Source organism: Tricharina praecox, assembly GCF_024521635.1.
Source record: "Tricharina praecox strain CBS 144465 chromosome Unknown BZA05scaffold_3, whole genome shotgun sequence".
Taxonomy (NCBI): Eukaryota; Fungi; Ascomycota; class Pezizomycetes; order Pezizales; family Pyronemataceae; genus Tricharina; species Tricharina praecox.
This window is the reverse complement of record NW_026250405.1, coordinates 237142-256306: the sequence shown is the minus strand read 5'-3', so window position 1 is coordinate 256306 and position 19165 is coordinate 237142. Positions and strand designations below refer to the sequence as shown.

The following is a 19165-nucleotide window of genomic DNA, read 5'->3' as shown; positions in this document are numbered from 1 at the left end:
GAGTCAATGATTTGCCGCTGCAATGTACCTATCATACACCTAGGTCTGGGCTTCGAGTGGTTACGTTGTAAGCTGCTCCATTGTAAGTTGCCGTCGAGGGTGACCGTCATGTCAAATCATTCGTCGAAAGGCGCATGATGGAATCATGGATATTATGTGTCTTATTGCATGTTCAGGTGTCACTGCTATGTACTTTCCACTGTCCTTTCGCATACTGCACTCATCTCGTTCGTGGCTGCTTAGCATTGTCGTGGCTTCTCACCAGAGTCAGCATCTTTATGCCTTCAAGCCCCCAGCTGAGTCCGGCGACGGCTATCGTCGCATCCTCTGTCCGAGGCTCGGCTTCCTCGTTGTCTACACGAGCTCGTTTCCTTCATGAGCAGTCATCTTTATCATCTTTCTCGTATCAATTACATCAATCAAGTCAAGTTCTTCTCTCAATTCCAACAGATGGCCCGGAAAACGTTGTGGTTTGGGCTTGGCGCGGCGGCGGTGAGTCGGGTGGACGAGGCTGCCCAAACTCAGTAGATACTCAAACAGCATGCATCAGTGCCTCTCAATATAATGAAAAACGTCTCCTTGCGCATACGTCACCATGCCACAGTAGCCACCCTAAGATCTCGATATCCCGTGCCCAAAGGACACGGTATCTCTTCTGACAGGACCGCACCACCTATGCGCTGATGGCTGGAAGCCTGAACGAACGTGGGGTCGTGTCGTGTCAGCAAGCCCGAGAAACCCTGACATCGACTGATGATGGAAAATCTCTTGTATGTGCATATCGACTGAGGATGGAGAATCTCTTGTGTGTGCGCAAATCCTCCGAGGGGCCGCCTCGTACCTGTGCCTGTGCCGCAGCTGGAATTCCGTCATCTTCATTCCCGCATCTGGGCGATGCGGTGCTTTAAGGGGCACCCGAGATGGATGTGCCCAGAATGGTTGTATGAGGATCCAATGAGCAGCTTCGCGGCACACGCCAGCCCGTTTCAATGCGCACGCGGTCAGGAGTTAAGATAACCTTCGCTTCTTTTGCGTCGGCTTGGCGGTAAGAAGCAAGCATAGCGGCGCTGGTCACACACGAGACACAAAGCCGGGGCCAAATCCCTATGATGATCTGCTCCCCGCACGCGGTTTTCAGCACTCGCACAAGGTTTTGGGCCGTGCGGATGCAGGGGACGGCACACCAGCAGGGATTGTCTGTTGGCTCTCATCTCCACCGCTTGAAGTTCACGATGCATTCATTGTGGGCCTGATGCGGGGGCCAACTCAGGAGTCAGGAGAGGGGAGGATTTGGAGAGTATATATCTCGCCCCGCCGGCGGCCTGGGGATGGATGCCTCGCACATCACCACACCGCATCGCTAACTACACACTCTACAACTCTTCACGACCATGCTTCTCCCCACGACACTAACGTTCCTTTCCCTCGCGGTGGCGGTCCTCGCCAGCGTTCCGGCGCAGAAGCCGCTCGGCCAAGCGGAGGACCTGTACAGCGTCCTGCTTACGCAGGAGCAGCACGAGTACTGCTCGGCGTTCCTCTCATACCGGCCGGAAACACACACGCGCACAGAAACCGAGTACTCGACCGTCACCAAATCCCAGCTGACCACGGGGACGGTGTATGCGCCGGCGGGCGCGGCCGTGGTCACCGTCACACTCGAGAAGGAGATCACATTCACACGGACGTCGACCGTTGTCGCGGCCGCGCCGATAGGTTGGTTTTCCTTTATTCATGCACTCCTGCCGTCCGTCGGACCGACGTGAGCTGACAGCGATTGTTTCAACTAGTGACCTCGACGACAACTACGACTACCTCCTCCACGTCGTGGATCTTCACAAACATCAAACCCACTCCCGCTCCCCCCGTCGCTATCTCCTCGGCCTGTTCCCGGCTCGTCACATCTCCGGCGGCTTCTTCCACAACTGTGTCGACCACGGTGCCGACAACGGTCACGGTGCCGTCGCCTACCATCACTACGATCTACAGGAAGAACCAGCCGGCAAAGAAAACGACTACCATCGCGTGTCCCAGGACTACGACCGTATCCATCATCATAACGGCAACTCCAGCCGCGACGGCTTTGGTGGTGACGGCGGAGACAGTGAAGGTGGTTACTGTCACTAGTACTGTCGAGTTTTGAAGGCGGGAGTGGCGGAGATGAGTGTATTGATAACATGTTTTTGGGTATTTCCTCCTGTTTTGGGTGTAATTTTAGTCTACTATCTACTGGCTTATGATGTATCTTGTGTCTTGATGTTGTGATCACTGGCGTGAGTTGGCTTTCCGTGAGACCTTTCCGGCAATACTCGTTTTCGGGCTCGGACGAAATTGTAGCCAGTATCGATGGGCAGCAGAAGGGGACAATAATACGAGAAGTCGTTTAATGCAATTGATGTCTTTGCCGTCCCACGATCCTCCAGATCCTGCAGCGCATCCGGTCTCATCTCCTCGCGTTACTCTTTGCCACCGCCGTCGGGAAACCATATGATCGCCTATTGGCCAGCGAAGAATCGACGAATACCACAGTTGCGATTCCCAGAAAATACTAGCATCGTCTTGGAATTCCTCACGATGCACCCTTCCCGCTAGGTCTTGCGCAGTGAGATCGATTGGAACACTCTAAGACAGCCGGTACACCACCAGAGTTCTCAATCGCCAATTCGCACTCCGCACTCCGCACTCCGCAATCCGCATTTCCCAAACTCCAAACGCCAAACGCCAAACTCCAACCCCCAAATCAAATCAACGCATCCCTTACCCTTACCCTTACCCGCACCCACCTCCAACCCCAGCCGTCAACCGGGCACACCAAAGTTGATCCCCGCAATACAACTCAAGCAAGGCCCCTCTTTCTCCGACTTGACGTACGTGATGTTGCGCAACCTGTTCTCCCACATGCAGTCGCGCGGAGGATCGTACTTCAGCGCCACCGCGCAGTGCGAACCGGCGGCGGCGGAATGGACCACGTGGCCGCACGCTGTGTGCGTTATTGAGTTCTAGGTGCACATGGTTCGTCGCTGGATGTGTGGGTGGATGTGTGTAGTGGTTGGGTGTGGTGGTTGGGTGTGGTGGTTGGGTATGGTGGTGGGGTTGAGTTGTTATTGTTGAAGAGATTGTAGGTGAAGTCGGCGTGGGTAGAGGAGGTTGATGGGGGGAGGAAAAGAGACGAGAGTGCCTGGGAACTGCGGGCTTATATAAGACGTACCCATCGATGATCGACATTCTATGACCGAAACGCGGCTGGGATTTCTATTCCGCATGTCACAGTGGGTTAGAAGGACGGTTAGTTGCGTGCAATCGAAGGACCAAAATCCAGAATCCAGACTCTTTCGAGCGGTACCTGCCTAGTAGTTGAAGGTGGAAATTGTAGCACGGATGCTAGTTACAACTCAGAAGCAGTTCTGATGATGGGATATCCGTACCGAAGTGCTGATCGTTGCATGATAGCGTGAATTACATACCAAGTCCGCAATGCGCATCAGTTTCACCGAACCCGAATGGATGCCTTTCCACCAATCTGGTTTTCGATATAGCAATCAGGGTGCAGGACGTGGAGCACTGGCGGACTAGGTAACAGGTTCACGTGAAGCCCATGGCCCACGGATGGGATCCCGGCCCCGGGCGACATACCGCATTCTCAACACCATGCGGCTCACCCCTATATGATATATACAGACTCTCTAAGGGTCCATTCGGCTTCCGTTTCTGCGGGAAATCGTATCGGATGGGAAGCGCAAAACACGTAACTATGTACATGCTTGATGCTACTTTGGCGGAGAGATATCACGGCAGGAACAGCACTGATATCGCAAGACAAGTATCGATTAGAATACTTTAAGATACACCACTAGAGTTCCCAATCGCCAATCGCCAATTCGCATTTCCCAAATGTCAAAATCCAAATTAAATCAAAGCAAATCAAAGCAAAGCAAATCAAAGCAAATCAAAGCAAATCAAAGCATCCCGCCATATCAACCTCCAACCCGTCAACCCGTCAACCCGCCCTAGCAAGGGGGATCTGCCCAGAACAGCCCGGGCAAGAACCCTTCTCCCTGGACTTGATGTACTTATTTTCGTGCTCCCAAAGGCAGGGGCGCGGAGGATCGTACCCCATGGCCTTCACGCAGAGACAGCCGTCGAAGCCGGATTGGATCACGTGGCCGCACGTCTCGTAGGTGACGAGATTCCAGGTGCACATGTTTCCTGGCTGTGTGTTTTTGTGGGTAGTGGTGGTTGGGTTTGAGTTGTTGTTGTTGAAGAAGTTGAAGAAGAAGTTGTAGTCGTTGTAGAAGAATTTTTAGGTGAGGTCTGCGTGTGTTTGTAGGTGAGGTTGGTGGTGGGAGGAAGAGAGACGGGAGTCCCAGAGAAACGCGGGCTTAAATAAGACGTACGGACCGACATTCTACGCCCGACACGATGCTGGTATTTCTATTCCGCATGTCGCAGTGGGCATAGGAAGGTTAGTTGCGTACAATCGAAGGACCATAATCCGGACTCTTTCGACTGGTACCTACCTGATATGTAGTTGGAGGTGGAAGTTGTAGCATCGATATTACTGCTTAACTACCGTAGGTGCAAGCAGTTCCGTGGATGAGCTACCGGTAACCGTAACGAAGTGCTGATCATTGTATGATAGCGTGAATTACCAAGTCTGCAGCGGTTTCACTGAACCTGAATGGATTCTCGGGCCTTCTGCCTGTGCATGAAGTTACCGATTCCGTTTTCCACATAGCAAGCAAATGAAGGGGGGGGTGGGGGGGGGGGGGGGGGGGGGGGGGGTTCGGACTGGGGGATCTGGTTGACGTGAGGCCCACGATCCACGGGCATCGAAATGAATCGGATCTGGCTGGCTTGGGTGCCGTTTCCGGTGCCTTGTTCTCGCAGACGTGGGCGTTGGGCGATAGCACGGCAGGGACGATGGCCTCGACTGTGGCGACGGTTGTTGTGGCGCTGCTGCCTCAATGATGGGCCCGGTATGTAGTAGCAGAGTAAGTAAATACTGAGAGACCCAAGAACGTGTGTAATCAAAAAACGTGACCAATTAGAAAAGAGGTTTATGATGATGATGTCAGTTGTGTGGTTGTGTTGAACAAGAAATGGACCGACAAGACGAACAGAAAACCAATAACAGAAAACATTTCAACGTTCAGCGACCGCATCGGGTCTAGATCTGCTCTCCATAACACATAGGTCCACCAGGTCTCAACAAGGTCTCTCCTCTGCGGTGCTCACCAAGGCCGCCAAACCGCCTCTTCCTTCGCGCCTCTCAATACACACCGTAGTCGAGGCCCCACTGTCGTCACGGTTAGGTATCGTGGAGTTTGGTCCGAGCGAATGGTTATGTAACCACAACAGGCCTCGCTTGGAAGGGGCTCATAAGCGAGCATCTAAAGAAGATGAAGAGTCGCTTGCTGGACCGTGACGCCGTCTCGCTTCCAGGTACTTTTTCCCAGAGCAAATCTCACTAGCACCACCATGTGCTTGGAGGACCCCGGACTTTGGACTTCGGACGGAAATTGCGGAGCGCACGGAAACTCACAAGTTATGTACTACATAGGGAATACATCCTTCACTCTACCTGTGGAGAGCACGGGTGTCCGATGCTTTTTCACTACAACTTGAGTTCGTGCCATGAAAAGAAGGCATTGTGCACACATCACGAATCCGAGATATTCAACAGTCGATCACTCGGTTTGTGTTGTCCTCTCAATTTAGTCCTCCTTACACAAATAGACTGCAATCATCACAATGGCCACTACCAATTCTCCATGCCCATTCAAACGTCATCCCCGGCAGCAGCGGCATGTGGCTTTGAGCTTTTTCATAGCTCGCACCCATTACCTCCAGTCGACCAAAACTTCCTGATAGCACGACGACGCAGTGGCGAAGACTTCAGTCCAAACGGCGCGACGCTGGCTGCGGGGTGAGGAGGAGAAGGAGAGTATGGTGGAATGCGTAGTCTGGGATCGATCCGGAACGCATTGTCGTAAGAGCAGGGCAGTGGTCTCGGAATCCAGCCGACCGATGCGAGGAAGCGTGCATCCCGCGCAGAGCCCGTCTCTCCGAGTATCCCCACCATCTCCGCAGCCCCCCCCAGCCCCACTAAACCCACGCCCACTCAATCCTCACTCGGCCCTCCCACTCCTCCGCAATGCCATTGAACGCCGTTGGACTAAAATCCAAATCCTCCGGCTCGCATCCCGTGCATCGATCCACAACCGTGACCTCGACGGCTTTCGTGCGCCCCGCCCTCCGCGCCCGGATATTCCGTCCACACACGGGATTTAGGTTGGGATTGAACTCGCCAGCGGAGCCCTTACCCAGGTGATCGAACAGCTCCCAGGCGATTGCGACGACCATCTGCGAGTCTTTGCTGGCGATCCCGCATGCGCCAAGGCCGGTGCCATAGTACGTGCCGTCGCCAGAATACGTCTCTGCCCCGGTTGGAAGGGTAACATTGGCGGATGAGCGGTGGGTGAGGAGGATGGGGAGGATGATTATCAGGAGCAGAAGGAGGAAAATGAAGGAGAGAAGAGCAATGGCGAGGCGGGAGCGGGTGAGAAGTGGATGGAGGTAGTAGGGCTGTGGAAGTAACCGGGTTACGAGATGGTTGTAGCGCTCGCGGAGGGTAGGACGGAGGGGCAGGGACACTGGCGCCTCGAGAGGGATTGCTGTGATGGTTCTTGTTGATGAAGTTGAGGAGGCAGGTTTCGATTCTTCGTCGGTAGGTGGCGTCATGTTGGAAGTGAATTGAGGATTGAGATGCGATATGCGCTTTTGCGGGGGGGTGGTAGTGTTATAGGGGCCGTGGGTTGCGGGCGATTCCCGCAGATGACGTGAACAAGGGTTTAAAGTGGGAATTAGACGAGCTGCCTATGTGAAACGAAAGCAGGCGGATGCCGTTTGTGTGCTACCGGGTGCGTTACACGAGCGGCAAGCCTCATAATGTATCACTCGCTTACGAGTGATAATCGCTGTACGAGTGTTTCAACACAATCCATTCATTATATATTGCCATGGTCTACTTAGGTTGCAAGCAATTGCTGATTGAACAAAAAAAGGAAGAATAAAACAATTCAATTCATTCAAGAGGAATAGACTATAGTTGCAACTCCTTTCAGAACAGCACCAGTATAACAACTGCACCACCCACTGCTTTCCAACATAAAAGAATCTTCCCCCTCCTCTACTCTCCTTGACACATAGCAGCTGACGGGGATACTCTTGGAGTTCCGTCAAGCCTTCAAGCCGTTAAGCGAGAGATTGGCCGTCTCCACCATCCCCTCTACTGCAGACAGCCACCTTTCCGCCACCATTCCGCCGTTTTTTCCATTATTCAACCTTCGCCGGTGCGACCTCACGGCTTCCTCACCCTCCTCGTCCCCATCTCCGTCCGTATCGTACCCGTCAGTGTCGCTGCCACCTTGAATCTTGAGTTCACCGCTAGCCCTCCTCTTCCGAGGCGAGTTCGTCGACGGCCTGGGATTGTGTAGCTCATCGTCATCGCTAGCCCTCCTCTTCAGGGTAGAGTTCGTCGATGGCCCGGGATCGTGGAGTTCATCGTCTCCGCTAGCCCTCCTCTTCAGAGTCGAGTTCGTCGACGGCCTGGGGTTGTGGAGTTCATCCTCACGGCTAGCCCTCCTCTCCAGAGTCGAGTTTGTTGACGGCCTGGGATCGTGGAGTTCATAATCACCGCTGGACGTAACCGCCTTCTTTGTGACAAGTTCGACTGCGTGAAGTAATAACCTTGCGGGTTTCCGGTTCGGTTGGCCCGGGCCGCTGCTGTTCGAAATATCCACGCTTTTTTTGTCATTGCCGATGCTCGAAAGCTCCCCGGTCCGATTCGCATTGTTGACATTGGCAGTGGTGAATCGGGATTTGACCATACAACGCTTCTCTTGCATCGCAAGTAGGGTCTTCCTGGAAAGCGGCGGCCAATGGTACTTTCCAGCATTAATAACCCTCATAGCATCATCTTCGACAGCCGTATCAGAGTCAGATTCAGCACAAAGAGCCTTCCTCTTCTCCTCCAGCTCCAACCTATCCCTCTCCCTCATCTCGTCACTTCGACGATACCATTCCCGCACCATTTTCTGTCTCTGTTCCAGTATCTGGATTTGAATGAACTGTTGGTGGAACTCCTTATCATAGTTCAGCTCCGCAATCTTCTCCCAGCACTCGATGTACTGCTGGTTGTTGCTAATCTCGATCTTGCCGTGATCATATTTTACATGCCTGGAATAAGCTTTGTATCAGCACTCAACTCTATGCTTCAGGATCAAATCACGGGTGCGGGGACTTACTCGGTAAACTTGTCCACATCCCAAAACTTTCCGCGAGGCAGAAACTTAGCCCAGCAGAAGGGGCAAGGGATCGGGTCGGGGATTTGAGACGTCGCTTCCGAGACGTTGTCACCATTCTGTAGCTTTGCGGAGTTGCTGGCGACATTCTCCCTCTCAGCGACCTCAGCTTTGTCGACTTTCGTCACCCTAGAGATCATGCTGTCGAACTTCACCGCTGCCGCGATGTCTTCATCAGTGACCCTGCCCCGGTCGTTGTCGAGACGTTTCTTCTCGGAGAGCAGTTTGCGAGGCTTTCGGATGCGAGCCGGCGACCCGGAAGTCTGACGGGTACGTTTCAAGGGCTTTCGGCCGTACACCCGCTGTTGGCGACTTTGGGGCTTTTGAGAACGTTTGGAGTAGGACTCTTGAGCGGGGACTTCAACGGCGCAGTGGTTGGCTTTGGCGGCTCCATCGTCGGCGTTTCCTGGGAAGTCATAGATGCTGAGTTCTTCGTCGGAAAGATCAGGCTTTTGAAGTATGGTGCGGCGGGGTTTCGGCATTTTGTGGTGGTTGTGGTTTTGGGCAAGGTGAAGGTTGGTGGTGGTATGAAATGGTGATGGTGGGGTGGGTGGGTAGGTGTGCTAAACAAAACAGTGGGGGGAGGAGGCAGGGAGGAGGGGGGTCGAACGAGCCAAGACATTCTAGAAACCACAATGGCTCTATATAACATAGTATATTAGGTATGCAGCTTCATGACGTGTTTAGTTTAAATGGCCCCTCCTAGTAACCGCCAGAATACTTCGGGGAATCGTAGCAAGATCCTTTGCTTTCGTTATCTGCCTCGATACTACCTCAAACGTACAGTGAATGGCTGTCATTGCGGATAGTAGATGGGTCTGGTTTGATGATGATTAGGATACAGTTTCGTAAGGAGTTGAGAATAAATAATTCACTAATATTCCATCCTATGTAACAACTTAAAAACAAGTATCAAAGGGTTATCTAATTCCTGCTTTAACGTAGAATTTTGGCGAAACTTCTCCTCCTTAGGAAAGAGTTAAGTCTGGGTGTAATCAATAAGTTACATCGGGATTCAAGTCATTTCTACCCTCTGCCTTACACACTTCGAATAGCAGATACTCCCCTCGGACAGTATCTAACTCCGTCCAGTCTGTCCGAATGGCTTTGGGATCCCTCTCTACGCTGTCAGAAGCCCTGCAATAAAGATATTCCTGCAATTCACCATCCAGATGCCTCATCTGTACCTGGAACCACTTCTGAGGCGGCTCAATTCCTTCAATTCCTTCAATCTCTTCAATCCACCGCACCACAATGTCCTTACGGACTCGGGGACGTTTTGGATCGGCCGGGTCGGTTTCCTGAAGTCGTCTGTCTTGGTTGACCCATCGGTCGTCGGAATATTTCTCTTCGATATTACCGCTAGATACAGCGTAATCGCCTTTGCAGCTGTTCACTAAAACCCAGAGATACCATTCCTCCTCGAGAGTCATCGGGCGGCCGAGAAATTCCTCACATTGATGAAGGAGTTGGGATCTTTGGCGGCGATCTTCAGGAGTAGCAGGTGATCGGGTCGACCTAAACGCCTCCTCGTGCGTGAGGACGCTGAGAGCCACCTTCCCCTGGTTGCCTGTCTTTGTGGTCACGTGACCCTTCGTCAGCTCGAAAAGATACGCATCCAAACTGTCCTGGTCATACACCAGTAGTTCCTCATTGGTGAAGGCACTTTTATACCAGATCGTCCAAGTCCCCGGGGAGACGGCGGCACCAGCGAGGACCTCGGCTTCGAAGTCGGCGAAGTTCGACGTCTGCCAGGATAGGGAAACCGGCTGATCATTTATCAGCGCGCGGTAGGTGGCACCGGAAGCACGTCCACCGGCCGGGGTGGTTGTTCTGGCAGCCCGGGGCGGGGGCGAGACTATTATCTCGTCGTCGTCGTCAAGCAGCCTCACTTTGAGGAGGTACTCGAATAACGCACGATCTGGAGTTATGTTCGGATGCTCTTGTGAAGAAACCTGTAACAGATGCCGAAAGACCAGATGAAACTTGGATACCGGGTGATTTCGGGCCACGGTGAGGCAATCGGGACAATAACAGTCGCGGCATGAACAGTCTTCCATTATATCATGAGGACAGAACATGCGACCACCTCGCGCCTTTGGAAACTGCATCTGCCGTCCTCGCATGCGAACGACCTCTAATTGTGTATCGAGTTGCCGCGTGCAGAATCGCGAGTATCCGTAGGTAACCTGCTCGATTTTGTTTTTGCAGTTGGAACACTGAAAGTCGCGCACCACGAGTTCACGGAGAAAGCAGAAGCGACATATCTGGTTACCGTTCATTTCGCACAGCTTATGCCTTTCCTTGGAGTTGGAATATACATCGCTGTAGATAAGGTATGGGCCGAGCTTCAGGCGGCAGATTTGACATTCTCCCTCATGGGGATATTCCGTGTTAATAGTGCACATGGTCGAGTTGTGGCTGGTAGGGGGGATGTGGTAGCGTTCTTGTGTCTGCATCGATGTTCAGCCGCCGCGGGTACTTATATGTCCTGTCGTGGACCCTTGAGCTAGACGTTCAATATGAACGGAAAGGGACGATCCTGCTGTTTTCAATTCGACGAGTGCAAACAAGGGACGGCGCATGTGGCGAAGGTATCAGATGCTTGAAGACTAAGTATTTGGATTGCATAAGAAGTAGAGTTGCGCTGTTTCACTAGAAAGGGCGAGTGCCAGTCTATGCCAAGACGAGGCAATGAGTAGGCCCTCTTTGCCCTAGGCTCGTTTAAGCGCGACTCAACTCCACTGCACACCTGCACAGTCTACAATACTGAAAGACGAGCGGTGTAGTCTAGTTACGTTGAGTTGTTATGAAATGACATCTTGTGCGCCCTTAGTAGCATCAAAGCCGAACACTGCCCATATCATCTTCTCGAATTAATAGCGGCAGTCGGCCCAACTGCAATAGCTTAACCCTCCTCCTTCTGGCCGACCCCGTTCCACATGCGCTCGTACGGCTCCAAATAAGCTGAACGACCCACGTTTGCAATCGTCTCTGCCCCTGCAATATCTACGTCTGCAGCAATTGCATCAACACGGAACTCACGGAGCTGCCAGGCCCGGAAGCAGAAAATTACCTGGTAGGTCGAGAAGCTCGAGATGGTGTTTCAAGCCGGAAAGAGGGTGGTATGGGAGAGACTCGAAATATGCGCGTGCCCGCCGACTCTCCTATCTCCTCTATTCTTTTGCAGGCTGATCGGATCCTTCAGGGGTTGCTGACGGTGGGTTGTGGGCCTGTGGTGTTTAGTGTGTCCTTAGCCGATGCGACTCACCCATCTTCGTTTCGTGTTGGGTTTAATGGATGGTATATGTAAGTGGGATATGGCAATGGCATAGTCCTAGTTTTGAAGTGAATTGCATGATATTCTGTAACCCAAATGCCTATTGTAATGGATAGTACTCATTACGATATAAATGAAAAAGTGTATTCCAAAACAAGAACTTTAACGGGCGAAATCGCTCTTCAAATAACACTAGAAAAGTGACGCAAAAATATAACAATCGCGCGGAAACTATTCCGCCTCAGATCCAGCCCCCTTTCCACTGACGGGCAGTTTGAACCCCGCCTTTTCGTATCGCTTTTCGACAACCTTGTCCCTCTCTTCTTTAGACATCTCCTCCCATTTGGGCTTCTTGGCGCGGCTCTTCCTGACGCGGCATTTCTTCACGCGGCCCTTCTGGGCATCGAGCACCTTCGTCTTCGGGATCTTTCCCTTCTTAGCCTTAACCGCCGCTGTAAATTCAGCAACTTCGGCGATGTGCTCGTCACGAGATTCTAATGAAGTCAGTAAGTGGTATCTCTAGAGAGGGAAGCGGAACTTACGCAAGGCCTTAACGCAGTTGGCCAGACGCTCTTGGTAGTGCGCGTCTTTGTTGTCTGCGGGACTCGAAGGACGTGAGGCGGTATTATTGGACATCTTTCTTTGTGCTGTGTTGTCGAGATGTACCGGAACGATTTAGCTTGGCCGAGTTGTAGAAATACAGTTGAAAATGAAGCTTGCTGGTTTGGTACTCAGTTCTTGCTATTTTCGACGTTGCAATAGGGTGATGGTTGATGGAGAAGTATTGCTGGAAGGTCGGGCCGAGCAGTGAGCTGGATATAAATACGATGCATCTATAGAATGCCGATATCAGCGACGACCTTTGAAAGTGATGCATAAGATGTGGAAGTTTGGCGATCGAACCCAAGTGCTGAGGGTATTCTATAGATAGCACCGACTGCCATACTTACTTCGACAGGGTGTAGTACTCTTGCGAATAGCGGAGCCCTGGAGAACGTACATGGCGCCGAGGGCCAAGAGGTGATGTTGACTGGAGTGGGAGGACCAAGCGGTCGTTTTTTCTCTTGTTGTAGGTATTTTTGTTGTTGCTGTTGTCGGTGTTGTTGTTGTGAAGTTGGAACTGAGTCGTGGAAGACCCTCAAGTAGTTACTACTCTGTTTCCCAGTTTCCATCCCAGGTGGTCACTCGCTCGCTCGGGTAGCAGCCCTAACGTCGGAAAGTATGGTCGCACAAGTCGAGGAAAAAAAAGAGTTCAAATCTGCACTGGGCTTTCCAGCTGAATTGACTGGTACTTCGAGATTTCCGGTGGTTCTGTTAAGATATGTTAACTTGCTGCAGCTGTTGCTCGATCTGAACAGTGGGGGGGAAAATCTCCGTGGAATCTCTCAGATGCGGCTGAGACAACCGTGGAGGAATTAGTACATACATGTATAGAAGTATAAAGAAAAGGAGAGAGATTTACTGAGTCCTCGGGGCAGTTTTATGTCACTTCATTCTCATTCTCTCAAAGCGTTTGCTTCGCTTAGGAATTGAGAGGATTGAAAGCACGGAAACGCAGTGCTTCCTGGTCAGTCGGAGAAGGCTGGTGCCGACAATCCGTACCTGTGTCCCGACACTGTTCCCGAAACAGATACCGTCATGCCACACTTCTCAACCTTAAATTCCTATCATCCTTCCTTCTTCTCTTTCATCCCTTCCTCCCTCTGTCTGAATCAATTTCATCCACCGCATCGAAACTCCACTCACAAAAAACACCAAGAAGACCCCTCCCATCTCTTCGATACCTTATAACAAAACGGACCAGCTCAATCTCCCCATGGCGGACAATTCTCTTCCTGCCGACGAGACTACTCCTCCCGAAACTTCTTCTGTCGCTGCGGTCGAGCTTTCTTCCGTCAACGCCGAGGAGTCCACCCCTCGTCCCACCTCTCCGGCGATGGGTATGTCATTCTTCAGGGCTTGGCCGGAGGATGTTTTTGCCCCCAAGGAGATCCCTCTTTCCCGCGAGGAACGCGAGACTTAGGGACTCTCGCGAGAATCAGACCACAAGTTGATCACCAAGTAGCAGCCTCCGGATCCTCCTATCCGCGCTTGGCCTGTGGAAGACCCGTGGACCCTCACAGAGGATCTGAAGGTGGCTATCCACCGGTTTCGTGTCCTGATGGACATTCTTGGGGAATTTTCCTAACCGGACCCTTTCCACGGCCCGCAATTGCCGGACGAGAATGATTGCCCATCTGTATGCACTCACTTCTATCTCCTTTGCTGATTTTCTGATGGATGCTAACGGATGGCACAGCTGGTGCCTCTTCTCGAAATGATGAGGAGTGACCTCAACTGCCCCGAGTTTCTGCTCACGTCGGATGAGGTTTTGGAGACCGTGTACCGCATCAACGCGGACATCTACGAGCTGCTCCTGGTTCGGTTAAGCTTCAAGACCACCCGCCCGAGCGTCTGTGCCCAGACGTACAGAACACTGCTCTACAATCTCGTGAGTCTCCTTCTTTCCTCACTACTTCTAATGGCAAACTGAAAATGTGTGTAAACAGGCGGAGTTGACGGCGCTGCATGGTGTGGTCCGCGCGCCGGAGGAAGGAACAGAGCACAGAGAGAGTGGAATCGGCATGTCTAGTTCTTAGTTTGTTGGGGTTGGGACCATATCATGTATAAAATAAATGGACGTTCCTCTTTCCATACTACTTCGGTATCTTTCAGTCATTGGTGTAGTGGCAGGTGATATCAAGTGGAAACCATGATCATGACGATACCGAAGTTACAATTGAAGTCTCGCTTCCCATTGGCGATACTCCGCAGCCACACCGAGTAAGATACAGAAATAACAGCGCATACACAGTAACAATACACAGAATCCCAAACTGCTTGTACAATGCAAAAATTCTTCATCCACTCTCCAATAGAGCTCATCAGTAAAAAAAACACAGAAAAAATACGGACTCCTCTCATAAACTCCGGCCAGAGCTCACAGAAGCAAAAGAAACATATCGAAGCAAGTAATCATGTATCAAGACTCCCTGTAACAATGTTATCCCCTAGAAAACCAACAAGTAATAAAGTCAATTCCAACCGTTCGCATAAGCCTGGTAAATATGTAGGCCGAACACTCGTTAATGTATCAATAAAACACAAGTCTAACTCAACTCACTCTTCCATGAACCTTCCGGGAGTGGAAGCACGGTCTCCACACTCTTGGATATTCAACTGACCCATTTGCGTAGTCCAGTGATCGGCCTGCGCGGCTTGCCTTCTGGGTTCGAGTTCTCCGTAGGTCTGCCGGTGGGCGATAACCAACTCCTGCCACGCTTTCAGATTGGGGGAAAGTTCGCCACGGCGAAGTGGTGCAGCCTGTACTGGTGCACGCTGTACTGGTGTTGGCTGCGGATTTTTGTTGATCCGATTATTGTCGTTGCGAGGACGTAGGATATCACCACCTCTTGCACGAGGAGCGTCGCGGTATTTCTCGCTTTTCATGGGGACCGAAAGCGACTGGCCGTGTCCCATACCTTGGAGAGGCGGCTGAGTCTCCGCCTGCGGGACATTATTGCCACCAGGAGTAACAGACTGAGCATTCGAACGGCACCTAGCTTGCCAGGAAGGTAGCTTGCGAGGGTTCGAAAGCTTTATGACACCCAAAGGAGATCCGTTGTGAGGGTAGAACGGGCACGTGCTGCCAATGGGAATCTGGGTTCCGCAGCCGTCACAGCTGTATCGTGGTTCTGCTAGAATGGGGGTAGCCTGGATACGGGCCGGGCTAGCAGACCTGGTGAGTGGTGTTAGCGGAGCACTGAATACTGGGGGTATGCGAAGGGAGTGACCTGGTTCGAAGGCGGAAGGGTTCCTGTCTCGAGTTTCCGAATACAACCAGCCTTTGGAACCTATTGTTGACGGGACTTGAAGATCTAGCCCTACGGAAACAATTGAATCAGATGGAATAGCAGTCGAGAGTGATGGATATACCTCCGTCGGGGACGACTAGAGTCATATCTATCACGACCTCTTCCCCTAGCCGAGTTGTTTTGTCCTCGAAGGTCTCCAGTACGGCGGTTGCTGTGATTTAGGAAGATCAGTAAACAAGTAAAACAGTGCCTCGTAGGATTAACGATATACCTTCGAGACAGGGGATGGTGGCGGATAGGCAGGTTGAAGCTCATGGTGGATGATAGGTAGTGATTGCTTGGAAGTTGGGGTTGTACTTGAATGGGACGTGGGAGTGGAAGTGTGAGAGTGAGGGAATGGAAGAGATAGAAGGTCAATAGCAAGTAGCAGAGACCTCTTGGAGTTAGTTACCTTGGAATATTGGCCGAGCCTCACTCTTTGCAGTGCAGCCCTCCTTTTCCGGCAGCCACTCCCCCTCCTCCTTCCCACAAAATAAAAATAAAAATAAAAAGACAGCAACCAGCCAAGCCGGACAGTCGTTTCGTTCCGCCGCCCGCTTTGCGCTGTGGGTACAGTGCAGCAAGGACCAAACCACCTACGGACATCAAACATCACACACGTTGCGATCATCACCATACCAAACACCAAACCCAAGTACCTGAACTCCTCACAGATCTGTGCGAATGGGTATATCAGTCAAGGAAGAGACGGCGACAGAAGAAACTAATTGCGAGAGAAACCCGGCCTGATCGATGTACTACGACACCGAGACGACTTCGACTTCTACAACTGCGAGCGGGCGTGGAAGTCGTGGAGGATAGGACCGCAAGGGCATGGGATAGCTGGGAGGTGGTGGAATTCGATTTGTTTTGGGTTTGCGAGGTCCTGGGTCTTGGAAGATCAAATGGATGGGAATGAGCTTGGTGGTTTGGGTGTTCATTCAGAGTGGTAGCAATGCCCTCATTTTTTCTTCTCGATTCCTCGTTACCCGCATAGAGTCTATCTAGACCATGGCGAGACTCACTGCCCAGCTAACCTGTCTACAATCTCGATAACCGGCTTGTGGTAGTGACTCACGGTAGCAATCACGGTGGGTTGAGGTGGCAAATGAGATGTCAAGCCGAGTGAGTCATAATGAAATACGCCAAATGAGTGACGGCACAAAGTCATAGGTACGCTCTTTCTCCCATTACTCCGCCATGCTACATACATCCATCGCTATACGTAAGTATAGCAGATGTCCTTCTGTCTAATGTCCATGAGCTCTTTCAGCTTCTTTGTCTTGCCCAACGGACCCAGATTAATCTCGAAGTCGAGCGTGATGTTTCCGCCCACGGCGTTGGCGTAATCGAACATGTAGATGGGTCCAGAGACGTCCTTCAGCCGCGCTGGCAGAGAGATCTTCTGCCAATCCCAGAAGAGGCGGTCGAGGTTTGCGTGGTGTTGGTAGAACAGCGGGTCTGCGAAGGTATCACATGTCAGTACGATAATTTCGCCGGGAGGGGGTAGAGGAGTACTGACCACCGGGGGAATTGTAGGAATCTCCCATATCGCCCATGCTGCCACCGATACCGAAGTGGCCTCCGCCGTGGATATTGGTAGTTGTCCAGTTCGGCTCCGCCTCCAGCCGTTTCGCGAAGCGCCCGAAATTGGACTGTTCTAGCACTTCGTTCCACGTCGCCTTCTGCAGGTTGTACTTCACCACCTCCGGCGAGAAGTCACGCTTGAGGCAGTGAGGATTTGCGATCGACGCGTTGTGCGAAGGACCGAGGCCGACAAGGAACTTGTCAGCCGTGAACGGGCCGTCCGGGACGCAGCCTCCGCCGGTGCGACCGGGAACGGGGAAGAGAGTGCTATTGGCGGGGAGGTCCATGTAGGGCCCGTTACCCCCAAAGCCGTCGTCGGAGTTGAAGATCGACCACTCCTCCATCGGGATATCGCTTTCCGCGTCGATTGTCCTGCACCGAAAGTCAGCATTCCGATCCTTCTGTGGAAGTTGGAAAGTACGAACCAGTCCCAGTACGGGATACCAGCTTTCCAGCCACACTCCGTTCGCAATGCCCTCTCAAATTCCATCAGGTAGTACCGATGCCAGATAGCGAACGCGCCAACAAAGTGAATTCTCTCGGTCTGTTGGATGTGCACGCCCTGGAATTCATCAAATCTCGATGTGGCGCCGGGAATATCGGCATTGAACTTTGCGGGCTTGCGGCCGAGACACTGGACGGCTTTGAGGTAGTTCTTCTTTTCTCCACGCGAAAGTGCGCGCCTGGATGTCGGTTAGCTACCGAGTGCAGAGGAGAAGGATATCAGTACGCACCATTCCTTCCGCTTGATAGGATTCCTGCAGGTCGAGGTCGTCGGCGAACCCAACACTTCGGCAGCCAAACTCAGGGCCAACAGTAGTACGGAGGAGAATCGGAATGCAAACATGACCGGAATTGCGAGAAGAAGTCGGTTGGGTTACCAAAAACCAAATCAATGCGGGAACCAACACATCCTTTATGTAGAAAAATTCCCGGCGTCCCGGTTGCCTAACAGGAAGGTGACATCCACCCATAAAGCCTGGACGTTACGCGATTGTCTTCCACGCTATTTTAACGGATTATTAGATTTTTCTCGGTAGGTGTAGCAGTTTTAGCAGGTAACGAACCCATATACCCAGGGATTAGATGCAGCGGCTGATCTGGCGGGTGGCCTGAATGCTTGAAATGAGATCTGATGTTTCCGCCTTTTAAAGTCGTTTGAGATCGCATGGAAGGTCGTTCGTGATGGCTCAAACACCCTTTTCTTTTCTGAGCGGTGTCAAATGTCTTCATAGACGTCCACACAAAGGAGATCTTCAGGAAGTTATAATGACCAAGAGTTCTCTACAACGACCTAGTCATTCCTACAGTGTAGGCAGACGGCGCTAGCTGCCGACGGGTAGGAGTGGTCGCGGCTAAATAGTAGAGTGTCCTCCGGTCTGGGTCGCCTGAAATCTCGATTGCCATGGTTTGAAGAAGATTGGCTGACGGATCCTATGAACATGTAGTATTTATCGCTGGGATGGCTATGTATATCTTCTGCGCCAGGGGCGAGTCGCGACTGCCTGGATGGTGAGCAGCCGGTACCGTAATTGGCGACATAGATCGCTTGCGGGGTGGGAGAAGACCATCAATCGACGGGCAAATTGAAGAGCCACAGGGCTGAATGCTGTTTCTTCCATGAACACCGTCACATGCCTTTCCTGGACGATGGACCGTTGGGATAGTTCGCCCGGTGTATCGGTCTTCTATGCCGGATAGCCGCGATATGTAGTCCCATGCATCACGGGAGTGAGCCGTACCGCAACTCCGACGGTTACGACAGCAGTTGGCGGCCTCTACATAGGAAGAGTCACATGTGAAGACCACATATCCGTGAGCTGGAGTCGGCGGCCGAGTGAGCGGGAGGGTGAGGGTCGGATGTGGGGGTAGAAATCGACCGAGTCTCGCGTGGCGGGGTCACTGGATCACGCGTTTGGTACGTGCGGGGTAGCTTCGAGGGTGGCTGAGCGTAGTCAGTGGTCTGTAGAGGCTCAGCGTAGGTATTGGTCGGTGCGGAACAACGTTTCTACATAGCAGCACGAATCCACTGGGGCATGCATGGT

At 52.1% G+C, this 19165-nt stretch overlaps 6 protein-coding genes across 6 annotated transcripts; 1 reads left to right on the top strand and 5 right to left on the bottom strand.

The window, feature by feature from the left end:
- The first annotated feature begins 1150 nt into the window (after positions 1-1150).
- BZA05DRAFT_471019 (uncharacterized protein) lies at positions 1151-2231 on the top strand. The gene is made up of 2 exons (XM_051487934.1): positions 1151-1713; positions 1788-2231. Exons 1-2 carry the CDS (start codon positions 1253-1255, stop codon positions 2122-2124), a joined length of 798 nt encoding a protein of 265 aa, XP_051342835.1. The 5' UTR covers positions 1151-1252; the 3' UTR covers positions 2125-2231.
- Positions 2232-6096: 3865 nt separating this feature from the next.
- Positions 6097-6860, bottom strand: BZA05DRAFT_386416 (RlpA-like double-psi beta-barrel-protein domain-containing protein-containing protein). Its single transcript, XM_051482485.1, has one exon. The coding sequence runs from the start codon at positions 6736-6738 to the stop codon at positions 6103-6105; it is 636 nt and encodes a 211-aa protein (XP_051342834.1). The 5' UTR covers positions 6739-6860; the 3' UTR covers positions 6097-6102.
- A 375-nt stretch (positions 6861-7235) lies between these two features.
- BZA05DRAFT_441504 (uncharacterized protein) lies at positions 7236-8842 on the bottom strand (the record flags this gene model as incomplete). The annotated part of the gene is made up of 2 exons (XM_051486668.1): positions 7236-8235; positions 8304-8842. 2 exons carry the CDS (start codon positions 8840-8842, stop codon positions 7236-7238), a joined length of 1539 nt encoding a protein of 512 aa, XP_051342833.1.
- Positions 8843-9328: 486 nt separating this feature from the next.
- BZA05DRAFT_441503 (uncharacterized protein) lies at positions 9329-10819 on the bottom strand (the record flags this gene model as incomplete). The annotated part of the gene is made up of 2 exons (XM_051486667.1): positions 9329-9345; positions 9403-10819. The coding sequence occupies 2 exons, from the start codon at positions 10817-10819 to the stop codon at positions 9329-9331; spliced, it is 1434 nt and encodes a 477-aa protein (XP_051342832.1).
- A 3980-nt stretch (positions 10820-14799) lies between these two features.
- On the bottom strand, positions 14800-15809 carry BZA05DRAFT_441500 (uncharacterized protein; the record flags this gene model as incomplete). The annotated part of the gene is made up of 2 exons (XM_051486666.1): positions 14800-15418; positions 15766-15809. The coding sequence occupies 2 exons, from the start codon at positions 15807-15809 to the stop codon at positions 14800-14802; spliced, it is 663 nt and encodes a 220-aa protein (XP_051342831.1).
- Positions 15810-16683: 874 nt separating this feature from the next.
- BZA05DRAFT_160678 (uncharacterized protein) lies at positions 16684-18001 on the bottom strand. Its single transcript, XM_051479083.1, has 4 exons — positions 17855-18001; positions 17546-17803; positions 17056-17492; positions 16684-16994 (listed from the first exon to the last, which is right to left on the bottom strand). The coding sequence occupies exons 1-4, from the start codon at positions 17965-17967 to the stop codon at positions 16753-16755; spliced, it is 1050 nt and encodes a 349-aa protein (XP_051342830.1). The 5' UTR covers positions 17968-18001; the 3' UTR covers positions 16684-16752.
- Positions 18002-19165: the final 1164 nt, after the last annotated feature.

Excerpts from the sequence above, each read along its gene's own strand:
- BZA05DRAFT_471019 (XM_051487934.1), top strand. The coding sequence starts at position 1,253 with ATGCGGGGGCCAACTCAGGAGTCAGGAGAGGGGAGGATTTGGAGAGTA. Across the intron at positions 1,714-1,787 it reads TGTCGCGGCCGCGCCGATAG|TGACCTCGACGACAACTACG; the intron begins GTTGGTTTTCCT and ends TGTTTCAACTAG.
- BZA05DRAFT_386416 (XM_051482485.1), bottom strand. The coding sequence starts at position 6,738 with ATGACGCCACCTACCGACGAAGAATCGAAACCTGCCTCCTCAACTTCA.
- BZA05DRAFT_160678 (XM_051479083.1), bottom strand. The coding sequence starts at position 17,967 with ATGTTTGCATTCCGATTCTCCTCCGTACTACTGTTGGCCCTGAGTTTG. Across the intron at positions 17,493-17,545 it reads GGTATCCCGTACTGGGACTG|GACAATCGACGCGGAAAGCG; the intron begins GTTCGTACTTTC and ends CTTTCGGTGCAG. Across the intron at positions 16,995-17,055 it reads TTCCTACAATTCCCCCGGTG|ACCCGCTGTTCTACCAACAC; the intron begins GTCAGTACTCCT and ends ATACCTTCGCAG.